The following is a 23,003-nucleotide window of genomic DNA, read 5'->3' on the forward strand; positions in this document are numbered from 1 at the left end:
CTAAAGTTTATACACAAACATACAAGATGAGCAAAAATTTTTAAAACTAATACCTTTAACTTTCTAGAAGTTTTATTATTGATAACAACCCTGTTAGAACTTTCAGACAACATAAGCACACAAATTTACATTTCAGTAATTAGGCCATTATGGCAACCCTGTGTCCCTAACACAATTTCAAGGCTTGGCAATGTGGCTTAAAATGGCCATTCAGCAGGTATACTATCATATTGTTCATACTATATATTGTTTAACTATAATATTGTTCATAGTGACAAGTTTAACATCTAAAGCTTTTATACTGAAAAACTACACCAGCATTGTAAGTAAATACACTTATTCAAATGAAGTATTCTGTTTTTTAAATTAAAGTACTGCATTTATATAATGCTGTAGAAAATAAAAAAATGACACAACACTTTTACATTTAATCTTGTTGTCTTTAATAACTTTAAAGGAAATTTATTCCCTCATCTCTGGATAATATCTAAAAATACTCTTCAGTTTAGAAAAATTTTAAAAAAGCCTTTTTTATACTTTTTCAACGATATTTCTTCTTTTTTCTCTTGGTGATTCAGAAAAAGAGCCACATGTAATTGTGAACCTTGTAGCATTTTGTACCACAAATGATATTTACCAGCACCATAAGGTGTGGTCAAAATCTTAATTGTCTTTGTTTAACTACTAAAGTTTATATTTTTTAGTTGAGTTAATCCTTGTAAATTACTTTCTTTGAGGATTATACCCTGTTTTAGACCATTTTTAGTAAACTTAAAACAATTTCAAGGTCTGTATTCTAATTGACTATTAAAGTGTAAAAAAAAATAAAACAAATAGGAGAAATTCTGTTAACTGATCTAATTTTCTGAGAAAAAGCTATATAGCGCAAAACAATCTTAGATTTTATCTAAAAAAAGGTGTCAGTTTTTTTTAAACTCTGATATTTTAATTTTTTAGATTTGAAGTATTTAAAGAAAATAAAATTCATGCAAGCCTTTAGCAAACTATAATTGCAAAAGTACTAAAAAACCACAAGTTAAAGAGCTTTTATGCTATCAAAAAGCCATAGATTAACAAGAATAACCAGAAAAAATGGTTGAAATTTGCAAAGTACCATGTTGACAAACCAGAATTCTTTTCAAGAAGTGCCCTACCATCAGATGAGTCAAAATTCAATACCTTCACACCTGATGGTTGTCAGCAGGAGAAGAAAAAGAGAAAGAAACTCTTAACCCATTAAGTCACAAAAACAATATTTTTTTTCAACTTTCATTTTTTGTGTTTATTTTACTTAAAAAAAATAATTTGTTAATTTTTTATCAAATAGTGAATTTTGTATCATCTGGGGTGCCAGGATGTATCATCATTATCTAACAACTGGTGCTTAATACATTTTTAATTTTGTCAATCATATGACAACAGTGTTCCTTAATGACTTAAATTAAAACCCTACATTAAAGCACAGTGTTGAAGGAGTTATAATCTGGGATCCTATGACTTGATCTGGGGTTGATAACTTTAAGTTTATTCATCATGACAAAAGAAGTTTATCATGAGATCTTGCAAAGAAACCTTCAAAATTCAGCAAGAAAATTGGGACTAGGATGAAGATGTACCTTCTAAAAAGAATAATAGTCCAAAACATACTGCAGAAATAAACAGACAGTTTATTGGCTGCCTCAATCTCCCATTTTGAATCCCATGAGTATCTTTGGGATTCTTATTTGTTTTCATCTTCTTATTTGTTTTAGTTAAATGTTAAATATAAATATATAAAATTATATAATGAATTTTGATATATAAAAATTTAATAACTAATAGTATATACATAATTTATGATAATTTTGTAATAAACAAAATTATTTTTATGAAAGTAATACTTTATTTAAAGCTCTATCAAATGATATTGTAAGATGGCTATATTAGCGGAAATGATTTTCTTCAAATTAATTTTTTATCATAACTTAAATTCATTTGAGTTTTTCAATAAAAACAAAAACTTAAAAATTAATTACTACACAAAGTTTAATAATTAAAGAAAAATATAAAATATAAAAATGTAAACTATGCAGACTACACAAAACAAAAAACAAATATCAAAATGTTACCATGTGAGCCTGATAAATTTGGAGAGTCTGGTATTGGATTGTGCTAAAAATATTAGAGTTTTAAAATAATATAAAATAGTATACTAAAATTAAAACAAAAAATTACAAGCAATCTATAAAATATTAATAACATGTTAAAAAGGTGAAAAAAAATTACCTGTTGAAGCTGCTTCCTTCTAATAATTTCAATTATTAAGGCTTTGTCTAATTCTTCAAAATCTGTTCCAAGAATAATTTGGTTAAAATGAACTTCTCTGATGATGAACCGCATACAAAACTCCTACGAAATTAGAAAGAAGAAAGAATGCATTCTAAATTCAACTCTAAAGTTTACTTTGAAAAAGAAAAAAAAAAAAATTTTTAAAACAAAAGCGTAAATCTTTTAATTCTTAGATTTTACAGTCATAAACACTTTTATGTTTGGGTTGCTGAGTTATCTTAGGAAGTTGTTACCTTTATAAATTCCAAATGAAGTGACTGTGAACACTCTAAAGCAGCTAACACGTTTTTTGTAGATATTGATGCCTCAATGTATTGTTCACAGAGCAGCCGCAGGCGCATCAAATCAAACTTTTTAAAAAACAAAACATTTTGCTTTCTACATTACTATTAAAGGCATTCAAACATAGCATAGAAAAACGAAATTTTAAAAAAGCAGAGCATTTGAAAGAAAGTGACATAAGAAACAACCTGTAATAGTTATTTTTACAAATTTATAACTTAAACTGCAAAAAAAAAAAAAAAAAAAAAAAAAAAAAAAAAAAAAAAATTATACTCGGACAGCAAAGTTATAAACATCCATCATTAACTTTATTATATCAGTAGTTGCACCATGTTCATCTACAAATATCAAAAACATTAGCTTAAATTTTTTAAAGTTTGAAATAAAATCAGTATAGCTCATGCTAAAGATAATAATTTAATTAACCTTTTATGTATGGGTATATTTGGTCCGTATAGATGAAGCATAGAACTACTTTAAACGCTAATTTATTAGCATCACCAATATTAATACAAATCTTATCTTTTGAATTAGAAAAGCGGTTCAGTTGACGCATACTTGATGCACTGTCATCTGAAGGACGCTCCACGGGTTGCCTTACTGTAGCATTCTGTAAAATAAAAAAGTCCTAATCACTACCACCTTTATTTTGTGACAGCATAACCGAATCTAGATACAGTACTTTGCCACAAATTCAAGGGACATTAGAAATTTTTTTTGGTCATTTAGCTTCATAACTCATGAACAAAACAATCTTTATTAAAAATAGTTTAACTTTTTTTTTTTTAGTTTTACTATAAGTTACACACAAAAAAAAAAGCAAACATTTTAACAAAAAAAGAAACTTCTATAAATTTAAGGGACAGTCATAATAAAAAACAAAACAGTACTTAATATTTGCTGTTTTGATTTTTAAAATTATTGTCCAATATGGAGTTTTTTTCTTTTTAACTTTAATTATTTACACATCAATCTAAACTGGAAACACATTAAAATAGTGAGTAGTGTTGTTTATTGACAATATGAACATCTAAGTTAACAGTCAAAGAAATCTAAACTTACCTGCATAGAACCCCTGCAAGCTTACCTGCATATAACTTGGAATGTACTAAGTAACTTGCTTATCACTTGGAATGTGAGCATGCATAACTTTTTGAGCTTAGGAATTTATATTGTCAAATTAACAAATATGGTAATACCTACATTCCTGAAAAAAACCTTGAGATATCAATTAAACTTCAAGGTACTCCTACAAATTTAGCAAAAGTATTCACCTTTTCAGATGTTATGTCCTAAACATTTACATTAAAAGTTGTCTGTTAGTAGTCCTGACTTGAAGTCTATTCATTACCAGCACTTAAAGTCAGCCCCTCATTATACTAATGAACTTTTAACAAACAAGTGTGAGATGATAAGACATTGAGTATTTAGGAATGTTTTTTTTTTTTAATGAATTTTCATTTTCTCTTAATGGAACTGTATTTGTTTAATTTGAATTTGACTAAATTATTTATTTAAAAAAACATTAAAAGATTTAAGTAAATACTTAAATAATGAAAAGCACTTGTTCTATTCATGGGTTTAAAAAGCTTAAAAATTAAATGATAAAAAAAGTCTTTCTTACAAACCATTGACTTTGCGGTAATACTGTATGTTTGTACTGAATGATTTGTTAAAATAAAAATCAAAAAACTTTGACTAAACATTAAGATTTAAAATAGTCTTAAACATACTTCTTCTTTGATCAATAGATGTCTGATTTGTTCACGTAGGACTGGTGATCGTGCTGCAACAATTGAAATGTGAGCACCTATTTTTTCCTAAAATCACCAAGCATTTAAAGCACTGAAAAAAGTTTTTCAGTAGATGAGAGAAACAATGACGATTAAATATCCTTTATATTTTGAAATTGTTTTAAAACTTGAAAATTATATAAAAAAAAAGATGCAAAAAAACTTACCTCATCTCTATTGAGTGAAAATGTCATATCACAAAATTGTCTGCTTTCCAAAAGTCGGCCAAAATCTTCTTGTAGAGTGCACCTTGGATAAGATGAGAATGTGAAATAAAAAAGTTCACCACTTCGCACATTATTATCAACAGTTCCTCCAAACACATACATGCGATCCCCAATGACATCAGCATCATGGAACAATCTTCCATTTGGTAACTAAAATTTATAGAAGCATAAATTTATCAAGTTTGTATTTTGTTATGAAGCAACATTAAATTCTTTTAAAAACAAAAACATGTTTTGAAGTTATTCAGCAAAAAGCATTATAACATCAAAACTTATTTATAAATCAATTTTGACAGCAACATTGACTTCTAGCTGCTCAAATAAAGATAAAGTGTTAGTAGCAAACCTCTCCTTCAGTCTGAATGACATCCCATGTTTCTGTTTCAAGATCATACCTTTACAATAAAAAAGATTTATCCTTAACTTAAGTCTAAACTAAGTTCTGAAATTGCCTTCATTAAGTTTCAAAAAAATATATATAATGGCCTTAAAACTTTTCTTAATCTTACAAAAAAGTATTAGCATTAATGAAACATTTTATTGACAGCAGAAAACTTTTGAATTGATTTTTATTAGGCAGATGCATGTATTTCAAAATTTTAGTAGAAACTTATTGATACCAGTATAAGTCATTTGGTAGAGTGTTATCAGCTGCACCACCAAAAACATATAAATGTCTATCATGAGCAACCATTGTGTGACCATATCTACGAGATGGGGGTGGAGGTGTACCTTTCAACAGATGTTCAGTTGTGATTCGAGTCCATCTATTACAAAATATTAAAAATATTTTTAAAATTTTTTAAAATGTCTATTTTACAGTGGGTTGCATAAATATAGTCACTACTTTGTTTATGCTAAATTTTTGTTTTTTTTCAAAATTATCTTTGAAACCAACTAATACAATTAAAAGCGTATTATTTAGTTGGTTTCAAAGATAACACATTCAGTGTTAATTAATTTATTCTTTATCAAATCGTATATAACTTGAACTTGTTAGATTTACCAGTCTTAAGTTAATATTAATCCAATTAGAACATACCTGTATTTCTAATGTAGCAAAAATATAGTCAGATAAAATTTAACGACTTAAGTTAAAACACCTCAACAAAATGTTATCTGAACAGTCCAAAATTTGGTGGTTGATTTCTTTCGAACTATATAAACATTCTTACAAAAATAAAATAAAGTTATTCCCATTGGTAATTATTTGGTAAAGAAAAAAAGACAAATATGGGGAGAAAGCTGTTTCAGACAACATACGATGGCAAATTGTAGGTCTGCTAAAAGATAAAACAAAAAGCCAACGAGAAATAGCTAGAACTTGCTGAAGGGTTCACAAGAAAGAATTCACTGGTCTGTAGAAGACTGAGCCAAAGTCATTTTTAGAGATGAATTTAATTTTGAGGTGATAAATCACAAGTCAAGATTATCTATCAAAAGGCTGGCTGGTAAAAGTTCAAAGAGCATTTTTGTGTACCAAGGATACAAGGTGGAGGAGGATCAGTCGGAATATGAGGATGCTTCTCCCATAAAGGAAAAGGCCATACAACATTTATAACAGCAGAATTAACCAGTACAACTACAAAGAGACCCTCGAAAGTAGATTTTTACCAACAGTTAGAGCTTTTTACGGAAGACAACAATAATTGATTTTTCAGTACGATGGTGCAATGGCTCCCACTGCAATCTCGGTTAAAGAGTGGGTTGTTCAGAAAAACAGTACAGTCATGCCTTGGCCAGCTCATTCTCCAGATCTCAATCCCATCAAGAACATTTGGGCTTGGATAGACAGGAGATTGGTCAAAGAGAGCATAACCAGTGTTGCACAACTAAAGCAGGCCTTGGAAAAGCTTTGGAAAGAATTTTTTGCAATTGAAGAGAATTACGCATCAGACAAGTTGAATCTATGCCTAGACATATTCATGCATGTGTGAAAGTTCATGATACTAAAGTACAAAATACTAAAATGCACTTTGACTCTATATTTTTGCTCTGTTTTTTTTTGTTTTTTTTTAACAGTTGTATATATTTCTCATTAAAAGTCTTAAATGTTTTTTTTTTTTTTTTGAAAAAGTTTTTTTTCTTATTTTGTTTATAATACCACTGTTAATAAAATTTAAAATAATTTAAATTATTAATTTTTTTGTTTGCTTTAAACTTTAAAAAAAACACATAAAAAAATCATATTAAAAATCCACTGACTATATTTATGCAACCCACTGTATTATTTCTATTTTTAACACTGATTTAAAATAAAATTAAAAGCTAAAATTCATTAATAGTAGCAATTACTATAGTATACAATACTACACACTATTACTATACATTACTACATACTATTACTATACATTTCTGTATATATTATGGAATATGAATAAATATTATAAACATTAGATTAAGAATGCATAAAAAATGTTCAAAATGAATCAAAGTTGAAAAACCAAAACATAAGATCACAGAATATTGTCAAACATGATTTGCATCATTTTAACACTCACTTACTTTTTATCTAAAAAGTGGAATTGAAAAAGGTCGTTAGTTATCTTGGCACCACTCTGGCCTGAAAATACGTACATTGAATCTCTTGCAACTGCCACTGGAAAGTTGCAGCAAGTTGGAGGGCGTTTTCCAATTTGTTGGATCTAATCAGACAATTAGCAACAATTAATTTAAAATCTTTTTTATTTTTTATCTTTTTATTTTTTTAAACATTTTATTTTTATCTCTAACTTTTTATCCCAATTATCTTATTGCCTATTTTTTTTAGTAAACTGTGGTCTTTTAAAGTAGGGATTTTAGTTTGATGGTAACTATATTTCTTAAAGAGCTGTAGCACAAAACCTTGAATCATAATTATAATATCAATATCATTAGCACAGTTTATTTTTTAAAGGCAAACTGTGATTTTTTGTGAAATATTTGTGAAAAAGATGAAAAAACATATATCAGAGAAAACAACAATAAAAAAATTACTAGTACACTTTCGTTAAAAAAATATGCAAGGACATTATTAATTGATGATAAATGGAAATTAAAAAAAAAAAAAAAGTAGATATAATGAAAAAAACAAAATCAAAGACAGCAAATATTGTTTTACCTCGATCCATGCCGGCATTGGATCAGACAAGCAAATACTCCATAAATCATTTAACCTATAAAGTAAGATATATGGTATAAATCAGTAATGAATGTATAATTAACATACTTTATTACTTACTGATGGCTAATGATAACTAAGTAACAAAATGTGTTATAATTAAACACTTGAATATTATGATAATTTATAAGTTACAGAAAAAACAACAACACTTACCTTGCATTGCCATCATAGCCAGCAAATAGCCACATGCTATTTTTATAAACAACAGCTCCGTGAGCAGATCGAGCAACAGGGATACTAAAATTAAATAGATATTGGATTTACATATTAACAAACTGAATTCACAATAAAATTAACCAATCAAAAATTAACCTGAGTAAGTAATATATTTACTTAGTACATGCTATTTTTTTAAATCATGAATTTAACATTAGTATATCAAATAGACAGTAGAACCGTAAAACCTGGTACATTTGAAAGTGAAATAGAAAAAAACAATTCAAGTAAATGTTCAGCTAATGGAATTCATTCGACATAACACAGCCATGTTTTTACATAGACTTTAAGCCATTATATGGAGGCCAATACACAGTATAAAATCAGGTGGTCAAAAAGCAAACAAGTCACATTTTAAATTTCTATATTTAACTGGAGTTTTATTAAGATTACATTTGATAGGAAAAATATGAATGCTCTAAGCTATAAAGTTTTGAAGATATTTAGTGATAAAGTTAAAAATTATATAAAAAAAAAAAAAAAAAATTGTAAATAAAACTTTCCTTGGACATCTATTGTAAAAACGACAGCTAAATGTGTTTTTTTTTAATACCAGGTACAGATGATGCCATGTGATGTATAACACCTAAGGAAATCATCTGATCTTAAACAGTAGGTAGAAAAGCTTCCCTTTTTTCTATTGTTTATCAGGTAGAAAAATGTTACATGATGCATATATCTGTAAATATCATATGATCTTTAATGAATGGTATAAAATGAACCTAATTAATTAATTTTATTGGCAGGTAGAAAAATATAGTATGATGTAAAAATGTAGTTGTGAATGTCGCATGATTTCCTGCCTTAGGTTCCAAAGTTACCTGATGTGTACCTGCTGTATTTCTATAAAACTCACAGAATGTGCAAAAATTCAACAATTGATATTACAAGATCCCAACTTTAATAAATCAAAGGAAAATGGATATTCATATCAAAAATATAATTGGCTGTTTTTTGACATTCATTTGATTTCAAATGAAAACATTATTAGAGCTTGTGATTATGTGAAATCGAAAGAAACTTTCAAAGATAACCAAAAAGCAGTATTATATAATAGCATAAAAAGTATTTATGCTGTTAATTTACAATATTTTGAAGGAATGTTACAGTATGATGACTAGACTTAATTAAGACATGAGAATAGTTAAATTGTGTATTTAAACTGCAAAAAAGTACAAAAAAGTTGGTATCATCTGAATCCCCAATACCATTAACATCAGCATCAAAACATAAACAACCGAAAAAAGATTTTGTTGATTTGAATGAATGTAGCAAATGCCAAAAAAAATTGCAAATGAAGACAACAATTCAAGCAGCAATTTTCTAATCACAGAGTAAATGATTGAGAAAATGCCCTCTAATTTTGGAGTTCATTGAGGAATGCGTGAATGTGGTTCTAGAAAGCTGGTGTAGAAAAAGAAATAGAAGATTTAGAAACAATTAAGGTTGAACTTTAAAATGTGTAATTATTGTTTTTCCTTTGTGATGTCTATGATAGATAGGAAAACACTTGCATTCATTACAAACACAAAATCATCGCAAATTTATCCAATATGTGGAGCAACTCCAAAATTATTGATGGACAAACATGAAATCAATAAAGAATTAAAGGAGTATTAGGTGAAGAAGCTGTTGAGCCAAGAAACAAATTATACAGGAAGTATTGTAAACTCCATACTTGTAAAATAATTAGGGAAGTGAATTTAAAAGATATTTTTGTATGGGTTATATTATCATTTGACCCTCTCATCAGCTCTATTAACTTAGAAACCTGGTTTAAACAAAAACTTAAGACTACCATTAACCCAGCAGGCATGTTGAAATAACCTTTATCTTGAAATAACCTTTAATCTTTAACAACCTTGAAAAAGATAAGTTCATTACAGAAAACTCATTAGCATAATATGGGATAGTATAAAAGTAAATTCTATTTAGTAATAAACAGTTCAAGTTATACAAAGAGTTACATGATTAAAAGTAGTAAAAGAGAATTCTTGAGAAGAATTGGATAATATTAACATATTAATAAAAACATGCTTTAAAACATTCAAAAATTAATCATTATGAGCTGCATATAAGAAGAAATATACAAAATCACATACTAAGGTTTATCATTATCAGAGTCAATCTTTTAGAAGTCTACAACAATATAGGACTTAAAAGACACAGTAGATTTATAAAAGAAACTTTAGTAGTACTAGCTTATGACATTACTAACAGCAGAATAAACAATTGTGGTTGCTCTTTTTCACCTGTACCAAAATTACATTTTGATTTCATGCTACTGGTTCATTCCAAATTTCTGAAAACTCCCAATGTATTTGGTGTAACTTAAGGTAGTTAATTTAAAAAAACAACTAAGTAGGTATAAAATTAACTTTTAAGACCAAAAATTATCTTACTTCCCAGTAACTTGCCATTCAATCCATTGACCAGTATTGAATCGGTACTCAAATAAATCATTTTTATTTCGTAAGTTAGAATTAGAATAAATATCTCCTAAAGTAAAGACAGTTTGCATTTTAATTAACTTTGAAGTAATTTAACTAAAAAGGAGAATAATTGGTCTTTACTAATTAGACCCCCTTTTAGCTAAATTATTTCAAAACTGACAAATTTATCCTAAACAAATCTGCTCACTATGCAGTTTTTGTTATTATGATTAATTGTTAGTTCAGACTACTATTTACAGGAGTATAACTGTTGAAAGCAATAAAGTGTGTATTGAATCAATTAAATCTTCAAATTTGATATATTTTATAACTTCCATGTTTTGCAATGTGATATAATAACTATAATATATATATAAAAAAAAAAAAAAAAAAAAAAAAAAGTTTTACTCAAAAACCCTGAGGTAAAGAACACAGGAGTCCATTACAATACTATAGAAATCGTTATGAAGAAGTAAAATAATCAGAGCAACTGCTAACCTTGCTGATCAATTATGCAAAAGAATCCTTCTTTTTATTTTATTTTATAAACTATAACTATCATTCACCTGTATAACCACCAAAAATAAACATGCTATTTGCAAAAACAACAGCAGAATGGTGGTATCGGGGAGCTGGAGATGTACCAGAAGTTACAACACGGCCCCATGAGCTATCTTTAATATCAAAACGCAGTAAGTCATTCAGCATACGTTTTCTTAAAAATAATATAAGTTTTACACTAAAAAAAGAAGCTTAGTTTTTAGGGAACACATAACATGAAAAACAACAGGAAAACTGCTTATGCCAAAGAATAAGTCAAAAATTACCCATTATCACCACCAAAAACATACAGCAAATCTCCCCATGCGACAAGTGAGTGTTTACTGCGCCTAAATATAATTAAGCAGCTTAGGTAATTAGTAAATACATTAGTCAGTATTTCAAAATAGACAGATTATTTCTTTCTATATACAAAATATTAGGAACTATATAACATTAATGAACTAAAGATAGATTATTGATAGCTATTTAAAAAGTGAGCAACTTTAATTTTTTTAGGCTAAAATATTTTATAACTTTTTATTCAGCTCGTATATAACCCTCTTCTAATACGTTTTTGGGACAAATCAGATGTCTCTAAAGAATTAAATTTTTGTTAAGAGCGTCATAAACAATTAGATTTTATGGCAGACCATACTATTTATTGAAACTTTCAGTAATAAATACAGAAATGAAAAAAAAGTACCTTATTACTTACTATACATTGACTTTGCACATTCACTATAAACATTTACTTACTACAGAACTTTTTTTTTTTTTTGACTTCATTTATTGTGTTTTTTTCTTATTTAAATTCTACTTTTACACTTTGTTTTTTAGTGAAACATAACTTACATTTTTCTAGATTTTAAGATCTAAGTAATAGTAACATAATAACTTACATTTTTCTAGATACAAATTACTACTTATGTGCAAGTCTAAAAGAAGAAGAAATTATTTATCTTAAATAAGTGCATTTCAACTTTATAAAGTTGAAAAGCACTTGGTTAAAGTAAATAATTTCTTGCATGAATGTAACCTTATCCTACAACACATTCTAGAATCAAAAAAATCTTAGGACGAAGAAAACTTTAATAAAAATTTCCTCACTGATTATAGCAAAAAAAGAAGATAAAAAAAGATCATAAAGAATCTTTAACAAATAAACGAGAAAATACCAAAAAGCTGAATATGTAAGTAAACTTGTCACCAGTTTGAAATATTCACTCACAAATTCAATGCTGTTTGTAAGCAACTGTCAAACTAAGGAAAAATCCCACTTTTAATCAAGCATATACAAAACTTTCGGAGAAGTTAAAGTGTTAGATCTTAACTAGAATAGTAGTTAAGTTAGTATGTAGTTCAGTTAACAGTATGTAGTTAGTTAAGTGGATGGTGGATTTCAAATTAAAGTGGTTTACAGAACATCTTTTCCAGTGCAATTAACTTTAGTATTCACAGTGTTTTCATTCAAATAAGACAAAGTGTAGCAAACATATTCATTTTGTCTCTTATTTAAGTCATTTTTAAACAGCCTAATTCGATGTGATAATGTATTTCCCACATAAGAAATAATTGCTATTCAAAAAGTATTTGACAAAGATAGAAGCACTAAATTATTTTCTGCTCTTTAGCATTTAACAAACAAACAAAAAAAAGATAACAATAACAACAAAAATAATAATAATAAAAATACAAGTAATAATAATAATAATAATAATAATAGTAATAATAATAATAATAATAATAATAATAATAATAATAATAATAATAATAATAGTAATAAAAATAATAATAATAATAATAATTAGACATAATAATAGGAATAACCAAAAAAAAAAAACTCACTTGGACCCAACAAACTCATCACACTCAGGTAACTTGCACCATTTATGAACACTTTCTGATGGACCAAAATCTAAAATTAGGTTTTCAATTGTTTGTGCTGAAGCTTCATCACTGCAAAAGCTGTTTGAATGTGGAATTGAATGACTCATGATGTTATATCTATTTTCTACCAAAATTTTCTATACACACTTTGGATATATGATTTCTATGTCTATGAAAACTGAACAAATGTACAATGAAAAAGTGTTTTCTCAGAGCGATAACCAGTTAAAAATATGGAATTATCACCCTAAACCATATATTTTGGTTCATTACTTTTTTAACATGTTTAATATTTAAGAAAACTTTAAAAACAAAAAAAAATCTGCTAACCATTTTAAAGTGGTTATACACACACGCACAAACACAAACACACAAACACACACACAGTTTAAATCAATTTAAACAGAAAACTTAATTGAAACTTAGTTTATAACTTTAAAAAAAAAAAAATACAAAAGTGGAAAAAGTCAATAACAAACTATTAGCAATAAAAAAACTGTCTATTAGAGATTTATAATTATAAATAGGTATGCTATATATATATATATATATATATATATATATATATATATATATATATATATATATATATATATATATATATATATATATAATGAAGAAACAACAACTATGTATGGTACTTAAAGTTTCATGCTAGCGGCAATCATCAGCCATGAAATACAAATCCATGAAATACAAATGTATTTCATGGCTGATGATTGCCGCTAGGCATGAAACTTTAAGTACCAGACATAGTTGTTGTTATATATATATATATATATATATATATATATATATATATATATATATATATATATATATATATATATATATATATATTTATATATATATATATTTATATATATATTGCTCTATTTATACAAAATATTGAGCACTCTTATACGAACAGGAGATATTGTATTTGAAAATAATACAACTTAAAATAGCTATATATATATATATATATATATATATATATATATATAACCCTTATTTTTCATATATTTTTATATCACCCTTACATCTCAAGTTTTATATTTGCATTTTATGATTTTAAAAGGAGAATACAAAAAGGTTATCACAAAGAAATAGCTCTACAGGGTTAAAGGACAACTGAAATAAAAAACAACACTGTTAAAAACTTTCTGCTGCCAACACAAACTTACACTACAAAAATAGTTTATTAGTGAGAAAGAAATCTTCTTCCTTTCAATCTTCTCCTTTCTAAGACTCTACGTCCAGCCACAGTGCTAAGCCGCTTTAAAAAACCGTGTTTCCTTTTACGCTGAAGATTGTTGGGTTGATATTCCATACCATATTTGGTACCTCGAATCTGCATATCAGATCTTACTACCTCATGTAGAGGCAAACTCTTATTCCAACTGTATCCAAAAATGTTAAATTGATTTATTGCACTCCGACAAAATCTACTAGCAAACCCACTTAAATGATTCATTTTTCTCAAAATAGTAACTCTTTAATGAGAAGATAAAAGTACAACATACAAACATATTCAGCAGTGCCTCAAAACTTAAAATTATATAAAAAATACAAAAATTTACCATTATTTTGCAGCATTTTAAATAATTTTAAAACAATACTTAATATTAATAACAATAGAAGAAAATCATAATGATTCTTATAGGAAATTAATCAAGCAGTTTTAAAAGTTTTATTTCATCAAAAATGAGAGAAGATAGAATTATCACAATGAGATTTTAATATCACATTTTATATCACATCTAAAAAGTCATTTACTCAATTTTGCTTAGTACTATTTTTTTTTTACTAATATATCACTTTGTCCTTCATAACCTTTGATAAGACTTTATATCCCTGTTTCAAAACTCTAAATTGGGCAGCAACTTGACCTTGAAATAAAACTTTTAAAGCATCTTGAATAATAAGTTTCTGTTTCTCCTATGAGATTCCTTTTAATCTGCTACTTTTTCTGTTATTATCATTTAAATATTGTTTTCAAAATATTCAAACAATGTGTAAATTATTTTTAATATTACAGAAAAGAATGATAAGAACTAAATGGTCCCATCATTTTCTGTTAAATATTTTTAAAAGTTATGAAACACCATATATATATATATATATATATATATATATATATATATATATATATATATATATATATATATATATATATATATATATATATATATATATATATATATATATATATATATATATATATATATATATATATATATATATATATATATATATATATATATATATATATATATATATATATATATATATATATATATATAAAAAGCAAATCAAAATCAAAAACTAGTACAAACAGCAGTCTACCATAAAAAACTCCAAATTTTTTAACAGTAAATTTCAAAGTTACAAAGCAAAAAGACATCAAAAAAGAATAGTCTCATCTTTTTAGCTTCTACTGTATACAATATTTTAATATCTTAACAAGTTAATATCAAATAATCTGTTAAAATCTAATATTAAGAATAATGAACAGTAACTAATGGTCAGACATTATTATTGGTCATTACACATTAAAAAATTTATAAAGTTTATTCAATATACCATTAATTGAAGATTTAATCCTAAATCAAACCATTATACCAACACATAACTTTATTACAAATTATTCTGGAACAAAACCAAAAAAACCTGCAGAATTAGAATTTAAAATAATAAATTTTCATTTTTTTCAGCCGATGCATCTAAATAATTAAGCTAGAGTGCTATTGTTGGAATTGCATAACAAACCTACTCCATTAAAACTAAACCCTAAAGAACTTCCACTACCATATCCAACCATGGTCTGTAAGAAAATTGTTATATTTTTCAGATATTTTAAAACTTTGTTTGGCTTTTTTTAAAAAAAATTAAATTTTTCTGTATATTTTTTATCAGCGCTTGCTAAAGTTTAAATTATATAAAATTATGCATTACATACAAATACATTTATACATACATACATGTACATACATACACATACATACATACATACATACATACATACATACATACATACATACATACATACATACATACATACATACATACATACATACATACATACATGCAACTGTCATCTTTTATCAATACTTTAGTTATAAACAATGCATGTATACCTAAAATACTTGTTATGTGTATGCTGTTCTTAATGCTTAGCATCTTAAAAACCTTATAACTTTTTTATCCACAAAATTGGTGGATATTTTATAAACAAGTATCAAACACTTTTTGTTGAAAATCTTCCTATGTGTTCAACAAGATTAAACTCTGTCATAAGAACATCCATATCTGTTTTTAGAGGTAAGTCATCTAGAATTGTGTCTTTAGCCCGATAGATACCTGTTTCAATACCAATCTTACTTTCCTCAATGAGATACTTAATTGTTGCAGCCAAAGTATTTGATGGGAAAATAACAGAAACTAAACAACAGGATTCTTGATTAACAAGTGCAATATTACCTGTCATTTTAAAGTGTAGGATTCCAACACTATTAGCACCAATGCCAAAAAGAAAAGAAAAGGTAATTAAGAAAATAGTAAATAAAAATAGCTTTGAAACAGAAAATGAGGAATACATGGATATCATTTTTATCAAGCTTGCAAAAGTTAAAGGAACAGTAATTAGGTAAATAATGAAAGGAATTTTTCGCAAATCTAATGGGTGAAATAGCTTAACATGACTTATCTTTTTTTTACCAGCACTTTGAATCGTTAAAAAATTAACTTGGGATAACACTTTGTTTAAGTTATCATAAAAGCTATTCACAATAAGTCCATCATCTTCATTAACTATAAAGTATTTTGTGTTAGGGTACCTCTTTTGTGTTTCAACAAGACAAGAAATATAATCAAGCAGCTCCCTATACCATCTTCCTTGTTTATCATCCTGAATGAGATTATTGCTGAATTTGTAAATATGTGGAGATCCAATTAAATCATCTAAGCTGCTATTTGCACTATGAAGATTTTCTGTTGTATTACAAATAAAAATTCCGATATTTTTTTCATGGGGTTTCATTGCAAAAAGCAATGTACCAATAGTTTGAAAAGGATAATCAAGATAAACACTTCCATAATATCTCTGAGAGGTGATTATTACTATTAAAGTGTCAGGATTGCTTGGATTAGAGAATGAAAAGTTCGTAAAAAATTTATGCAAAAATTCCAGGCGAGCCAAACTTTCTTGCACATGCTCCTCGATTGTAGAACTTGATGGATGCAAATAAATATTATTCAAATCACTTAAGAACTTGTACCCACAAATCACAATAACAGCATGATAAAAGAATGATTTTAAACTCCAAAATATTCTAGTAAGAAACATCTAAAAAAAAAAAAAAAAGGATAGATTTCACGTTGTACCGTAGCTATGTTAACTTAACGTCTTACAGCTATATATATATATATATATATATATATATATATATATATATATATATATATATATATATATATATATATATATATATATATATATATATATATATATATATATATTAGTGCTGTTGTTACTTTAGACTTTTTTCCAGCATCTCGTTTGCTTTAAAAAGTTTACTTATAGATAACCAAAGATATGGAAATTCAGACAATTTTTAAAAAATAACATTTAATTGAATTTATGAACTGGTAAATTAAGCTTCGGCCTTTGAGACTTTCCGTTACTTTCGGGAAAAATCGGAAGTTTATAAAATCATGATTTTTTTTTGAGCAAATACTTCTGCGTGTTCAATCAGTTCAACTAAGTAATGCTATGATTCCTCTGCATACAACTGGTTTAGCTGCATTGTCTTGATTATGATCAAATTATATCAAAGCTGTAGTAATATTGCAGTTCCTAAAGTTTTAGGATTTTCGTTAACAAATCCACAAATTGAACATCCAACTATAGTCACAAAGTATATATATTTTTTTGACCCACCACGTTTAACAAAAGAATGTTAGAAACAATTTAATGCAACATGATATTAGAAGGGAAAATATACACTTGGAAGCATCTGAAAACATTCTATAATTTGGACAAATGTTGTTCAACTTGTTCTGAAATCTACAGATTGCCATTTAGATCCATTATTCATTATATATTATTCAAGTACTTTCATCAGTGACATCCAGTGAGAGTAAGTTATAGACAACTTCTTTTCTTTTTAAAAAGCTTGGTTCATGAAATGGATGCTATTTTTACAACTGAAATTAAAGTTTTATTAGTTAAAATAAATATGACATAAACAGATTATTGAAGAAATAAAATCTAATTATTGGACTTCTTTTAAAAGAGAGTTAAATTCAAAATTTTGCTTAAATCTGTGACGCTTTGTGTGCTTCTTAATTTACTATGTTTTTTAATAAAGATCTGGTGACACGGAACAAGGCATGTTGAAATAAGTTAAGTCGTGTGGTCTATGCCTGATTTTTCTCTTTAAAAGTTATTTATTTAGAAAATATACTTTTTAAATAAAATTGTTTATTTTTTTACTTCGTTATCATTATGTAATTATTTGGTATCTAAATAAATTATGTAATTATTTAGTATTTAAATAATTTGTTTGTTAAAGCTAAATATTAAAGTATTACCATTGGTGATGAAAAGGCTTATGGGTAAGCATTGATGTAAAAAAAGGCTTTTTTATGTTGGCTGTTAATTTACAGAAAGGAAAATTTAAATAGGAATTTTTTATAATTTAAAAAAAATTTTTTATAACCCACAAAGTTATAAAAAAAAATTTTAAAAGTTTCTCTGGAAAAAAATTCAAATTACTAGAAAAAAAACTTTCCACTTCTTGACCACCTGATATATTATGGGCCACCTGATATATTATGGGCCACCTGATATATTATGGGCCACCTGATATATTATGGGCCACCTGATATATTATGGGCCACCTGATATTATCAACGTATCTTATTTGGTCCCCCAAGATATCCCATAATGCTTTGTATCTAAAATTATAATTTATCATGAGTTGGCAGTCTTTGGTTTAATAGTAATTTAGGCCAACATGTTTTGCGGTATACTCGCGGACATTCCTTAAGATCAGGTGACACGTAATCTGGTGCCAAAAATCATATTTTCCAAAGTAGCAAGTTTTTTTTCAAGACTTTTGCATCAAGTTCTGATGAAAAAACTTTTTACATCGAAAAAAATCGCAAGTGAAGGTAGTTGCGTTAAAAATGCATCGCTTTTATCTTCAGTCAATCATATTTAAACAAGCTGATTTTAGAAAATCATCAGTTTAAAGCGTTTTTGTTAGAGGGGCTAAAGAAGGTTGAGGTGTCTTTTACTCAATAATTGGGGTAACTTTTGCCTAGGATAAAATCATCTGATGTTATTAACCAAGAGGTACTTGAACTTTTTATGAAACAATATTTTAAGGTTGTTTAAAAGAATGGTTAAAGGCTATTGATTTCCAATAACTAAAAAATGTTAAATAATGCAGCATAAAAGATTTTATACAGGGTGCGGCAGCGATTCGCGAACTAATTTTTGGCTACCAAGCAAGCACACAACGTTGAAATAACGTTGATCGACGTTGATCAACGTTATTTCGACGTTGTTTCAACGTTGTGTGCTTGCTGGGTAGGTTTTGTGATCTAAATAAAATACTTCCGCAATTTATTTTTGTTGATTAATGTTCAATGACCGTCTTAGATTTTGATAAAATTGTGAATAAAAAACATTTTAGTCAAAAGTTTTACAATAGAAGCTAAAAGGACCGAAGCTTTAAATTTGATTCACGCGGGTTTGGCTGCACGTGAAGTAATTCGTATTTCTGGAGTGTCTAAAATTACATTTTACAAAGTTAAAAAAACGTGACAATGCTGAGAGAGCCAAAATGCCATCTCCAGTGAACAAAAAAATTGATAAAAAGTTCACAGAAAAGCTTAAAAAGCATGTTGAAAAGAATCCTACTGTATCAATCAGAAAGACAGCGAAATTGTTCAATATTGGCAAGAGGACAGTCAGAAGAGCTCTAAAAACACTTGGAAAAGCCAGTGTGGCCCGACCAGTGTGACCAACCAACTTTTGACAGAAAGACTAAAAACTTTACGATTGGAGTGATCAAATAAGCTTCTGAACCAGCTAAAAGGTCATGTTTATTAGTGTTGACTGTGATAATTAGGAGTAATGATTCATTGTGCAGAAGGGTGACAAAGTACCACCTGTGTGTCATACCAAGCACCCTCAGTCCATCATGATGCTAGGAATGATTGCTTCTAATGGAGAGAAATGTCCACCAATCTACATCAAAGAGAAAGAAAAAGTTACCTTATGTGTATATTAACTTACTAAAACGCTATATGGTACCATGGGTGAAGAAGACATTCCCAGAAAACAATTACATCTTTCAACAGGACAATGCACCTTGTCATGGGTCCAGAAAAACTCAACAATATCTTCAGGACAATATGGCTAATTTCTGGTCCAAACAGTTTTGGCCACCATCCAGCCCTAACCTGAATCCCCTTGACTATAGGGTGTGGAGCGTAGTTGAGAGTAAAGATTGCAAAAAGACCCACTAAAGTGTCAAGTCACTAAATTCATCAATTAACTGTGGTAGGAAATCAATGCCAAGGGGCTGTATAATAAGCACCTGCCAGTGATGGCTTGAGGCAGTGATCAAAAAATAAAGCCTAATTGAATGTTAAGGTGGGAAAAGTATTTATCTTCAACTTTTCTCCTATTAATATTCCATGAATATAATTTTTTAGTGCTTTAAAATTTCATTTTCAAAAATGTTCTAAAAAGTTCACGAATCGCTTTCGCACCCTGTATTGTTTAAACAATATAAAACAGTTAGTTTTTTTTTTTTTTTTTCAGGTTTTGAGTTTGTATTTATACAATATACCCAGATTAATATTTGTGAAAGGATATTCAGATAAAAAAGTCCTCATGACACAAAAGTTTAAAAATAATTTTACAGGTAATGATTGCGTTAGATCTTTTTTAAAAGATACAAAGATCTCACTCTAAGACTTTCAAGTAACGTTTAGTGTGAAAAGGCAGAAGTTGAACCAATTATGATTGAGGGGTACTTTATTAATTTAGCAAAGGAGCTCAATGATAAACCGCTAGAGATTATCTGGAGTTATTACAAAATCTATCTTAATGATGATATAGGCAAGAAAATGATCATTACAAAGCGCTGATGTAAATTTCTTAAACTTGCAATAAATTCAAAAAAGCCTCAGCCTCTGTGATGTGTTTTGTGGTTATGCTAGGAGAAAGTTGTTGCTATTATTTGTGGTTTACAACGCAGGATTGTTATGGAGTTTATAAATAGAACATGGGCCACAAGAAGTACGTTGCAATAGATTTAAAAGCAATTAATTTGGCTTCACTCTGAAGACTGGTTGTTTTCTTTGCTTCTACCAAGGTTTAGGACAAACATCATTATTCGTGAAAACCTATCATCAGGTTTAAATATTGCAGTCATTAATGCGTATCAGCCTATTATTATAGTTTTTGTGACATTACCAAGGAGCACCACGTATTTAGAGTTTGCCTACTTTAGGCCAAGAAAAAACTAGCATAAAGTGATTGGAAGCAGAAGGGATAAGGCAGGCAAGTCTTTTTTCTTCCTAAAAGCAAGTTTCCTGTATTTTAAGTTGCTCAATAATCAGGTTAAATGAATATTGGTGTAAAAATCTTGTAGCGAGTTTTTACAAAACAGGAATCTTTCTATTAGATAAAAATCAAGTATCTTGATTGGCATATTGTTATGATAAGACAGATACCAACTCTATTTCAGAATTGGATAGCCACTCATTTTTAGATCAATTAAGTGAAATAAAAAATGTGACTCAGGTGTTTCCAATTGAGAAAATGACACAAAATTTCGGTAGTTTCGGTAGTTCATTGCTAAATAAGTTTATTGCAAATCACGAGAACATTGGATTTTGTTAAACAATATAAAAAAGAAAGTTTACTATAAGGTTAATTACAAATTTATCTCTTTTATACCGCCAATTAAAAAACCTCAATACATATAAAGTGCTTGTTTTTTTTGCATTTGCTCTATTTTTTGAAGATTCTATTGTAGCTTTTTCTTCCATGGAATGCATTTTCGTGTTCTTGTTAAAGTGACTAGCAGTAATCACCCATTATGTTAACACTCTGCATTTACAATAATTGGGATGCCCGTTTGATTAAAAATGCCATGATCTTGGAATATTTGATCCTACAAATATTTTGCATACTAGGAAAACATGCACTCAAAAATCGGCTCCGTGAAAATGGGTCAATCAGACTTACAAAGATAAAAATAAGGGAACTATTTGTCTTGGTTTTGATGGAAAAATTGATGACACACTTAAACACAGGATTTACTCGTCGAAACAAGAAAAAAGAACACGATATTTAAGTAAAGATTATTTTTCTATACCTCACTCATAACTGTTAGCTTCTTCAAAATATAGTTCTGAGACTACCTCTTTGAGAAAATATTAATAAAATAAATATAAAATAATATAAAACATTATAAAACATTATAATGTTTTACACAAGTATGATTACTTTCAGGTGTTTAGTATTTATTCATTTCACAAATGTAACTGTTTTGAATGGTAAACTAATAAAACATTAGCTTATTAGTTTATCAATCCAAAACAAGATTTCAAAAAAAATGAAGGAGTTAAAAATTGTCAGGGTTCGAGAGCATAAGCTACGTTATAAACCAGGGTTTATAACGTAGCTTAGTGTGTGACTGAGTATACACAAAAAATATTGTTGAGCTCATTTAGGTCGTAATATTTAAAAAAGACTTTGACACAAGTCAAAGTCTTTTTTAAATATTACGACCCTAAATGAACTCAACAATATTTTTTGTGTATACTCAGTCACACACTAGCATTTTCTCTTTATAGGACAACAAAATCTTTGTCCTAGGGTTTAAATGATTGGTCTCCAACAAGAAAATTATGCTAAAAGATTTTGAAAAATTCTTAAAGTACCGAGCATAAAAATCCTACAATGGATTGCCTCTAATGCTTTCTAATTTGTTAATAAGCATTTTCCACTTGAAAATAATTTACGAATGTGCTAACTTTGTCACCCTCCTTTCATGATGCACAATAAAAGTAACACGACTGTCTTTGAAGTAATGCATGCTTGAATATGTCTTGAACTGGAATA

The 23,003-nt window shown here is 27.7% G+C and overlaps 2 protein-coding genes across 4 annotated transcripts in view; both read right to left on the reverse strand.

The window, feature by feature from the left end:
* LOC145184956 (huntingtin-interacting protein 1-like) overlaps positions 1-23,003 on the reverse strand; it is an 86,795-nt gene that overhangs the window by 50,679 nt on the left and 13,113 nt on the right. The gene's annotated exons all lie outside the window — the stretch shown is intronic.
* Positions 1-23,003, reverse strand: part of LOC145184112 (leucine-zipper-like transcriptional regulator 1) — a 40,066-nt gene that overhangs the window by 3,944 nt on the left and 13,119 nt on the right. The window contains exons 2-17 of one of the 3 annotated variants that reach the window (XM_090093817.1): positions 12,830-13,040; positions 11,269-11,331; positions 11,008-11,156; positions 10,412-10,508; positions 7,947-8,030; positions 7,731-7,785; positions 7,136-7,275; positions 5,251-5,397; positions 4,977-5,025; positions 4,571-4,780; positions 4,344-4,430; positions 3,037-3,220; positions 2,884-2,948; positions 2,562-2,678; positions 2,266-2,388; positions 2,109-2,151 (exon numbers count right to left, since the gene is read on the reverse strand). In XM_090093817.1, coding sequence (XP_089949943.1) covers positions 2,109-2,151; positions 2,266-2,388; positions 2,562-2,678; positions 2,884-2,948; positions 3,037-3,220; positions 4,344-4,430; positions 4,571-4,780; positions 4,977-5,025; positions 5,251-5,397; positions 7,136-7,275; positions 7,731-7,785; positions 7,947-8,030; positions 10,412-10,508; positions 11,008-11,156; positions 11,269-11,331; positions 12,830-12,978 — 1,762 coding nt within the window. In that variant the 5' untranslated portion in view covers positions 12,979-13,040. Of the gene's footprint in view, positions 1-2,108; positions 2,152-2,265; positions 2,389-2,561; positions 2,679-2,883; positions 2,949-3,036; positions 3,221-4,343; positions 4,431-4,570; positions 4,781-4,976; positions 5,026-5,250; positions 5,398-7,135; positions 7,276-7,730; positions 7,786-7,946; positions 8,031-9,807; positions 9,871-10,411; positions 10,509-11,007; positions 11,157-11,268; positions 11,332-12,829; positions 13,050-23,003 lie in introns of those variants that run through there. The other 2 variants (XM_090093816.1, XM_090093818.1) reach the window with 2 other exon arrangements.

Source organism: Hydra viridissima, unplaced genomic scaffold, assembly GCF_058129835.1.
Source record: "Hydra viridissima isolate aposymbiotic clone 2 unplaced genomic scaffold, HvirCarnegie_v1 scaffold_7, whole genome shotgun sequence".
In the NCBI taxonomy this organism is placed as follows: domain Eukaryota; kingdom Metazoa; phylum Cnidaria; class Hydrozoa; order Anthoathecata; family Hydridae; genus Hydra; species Hydra viridissima.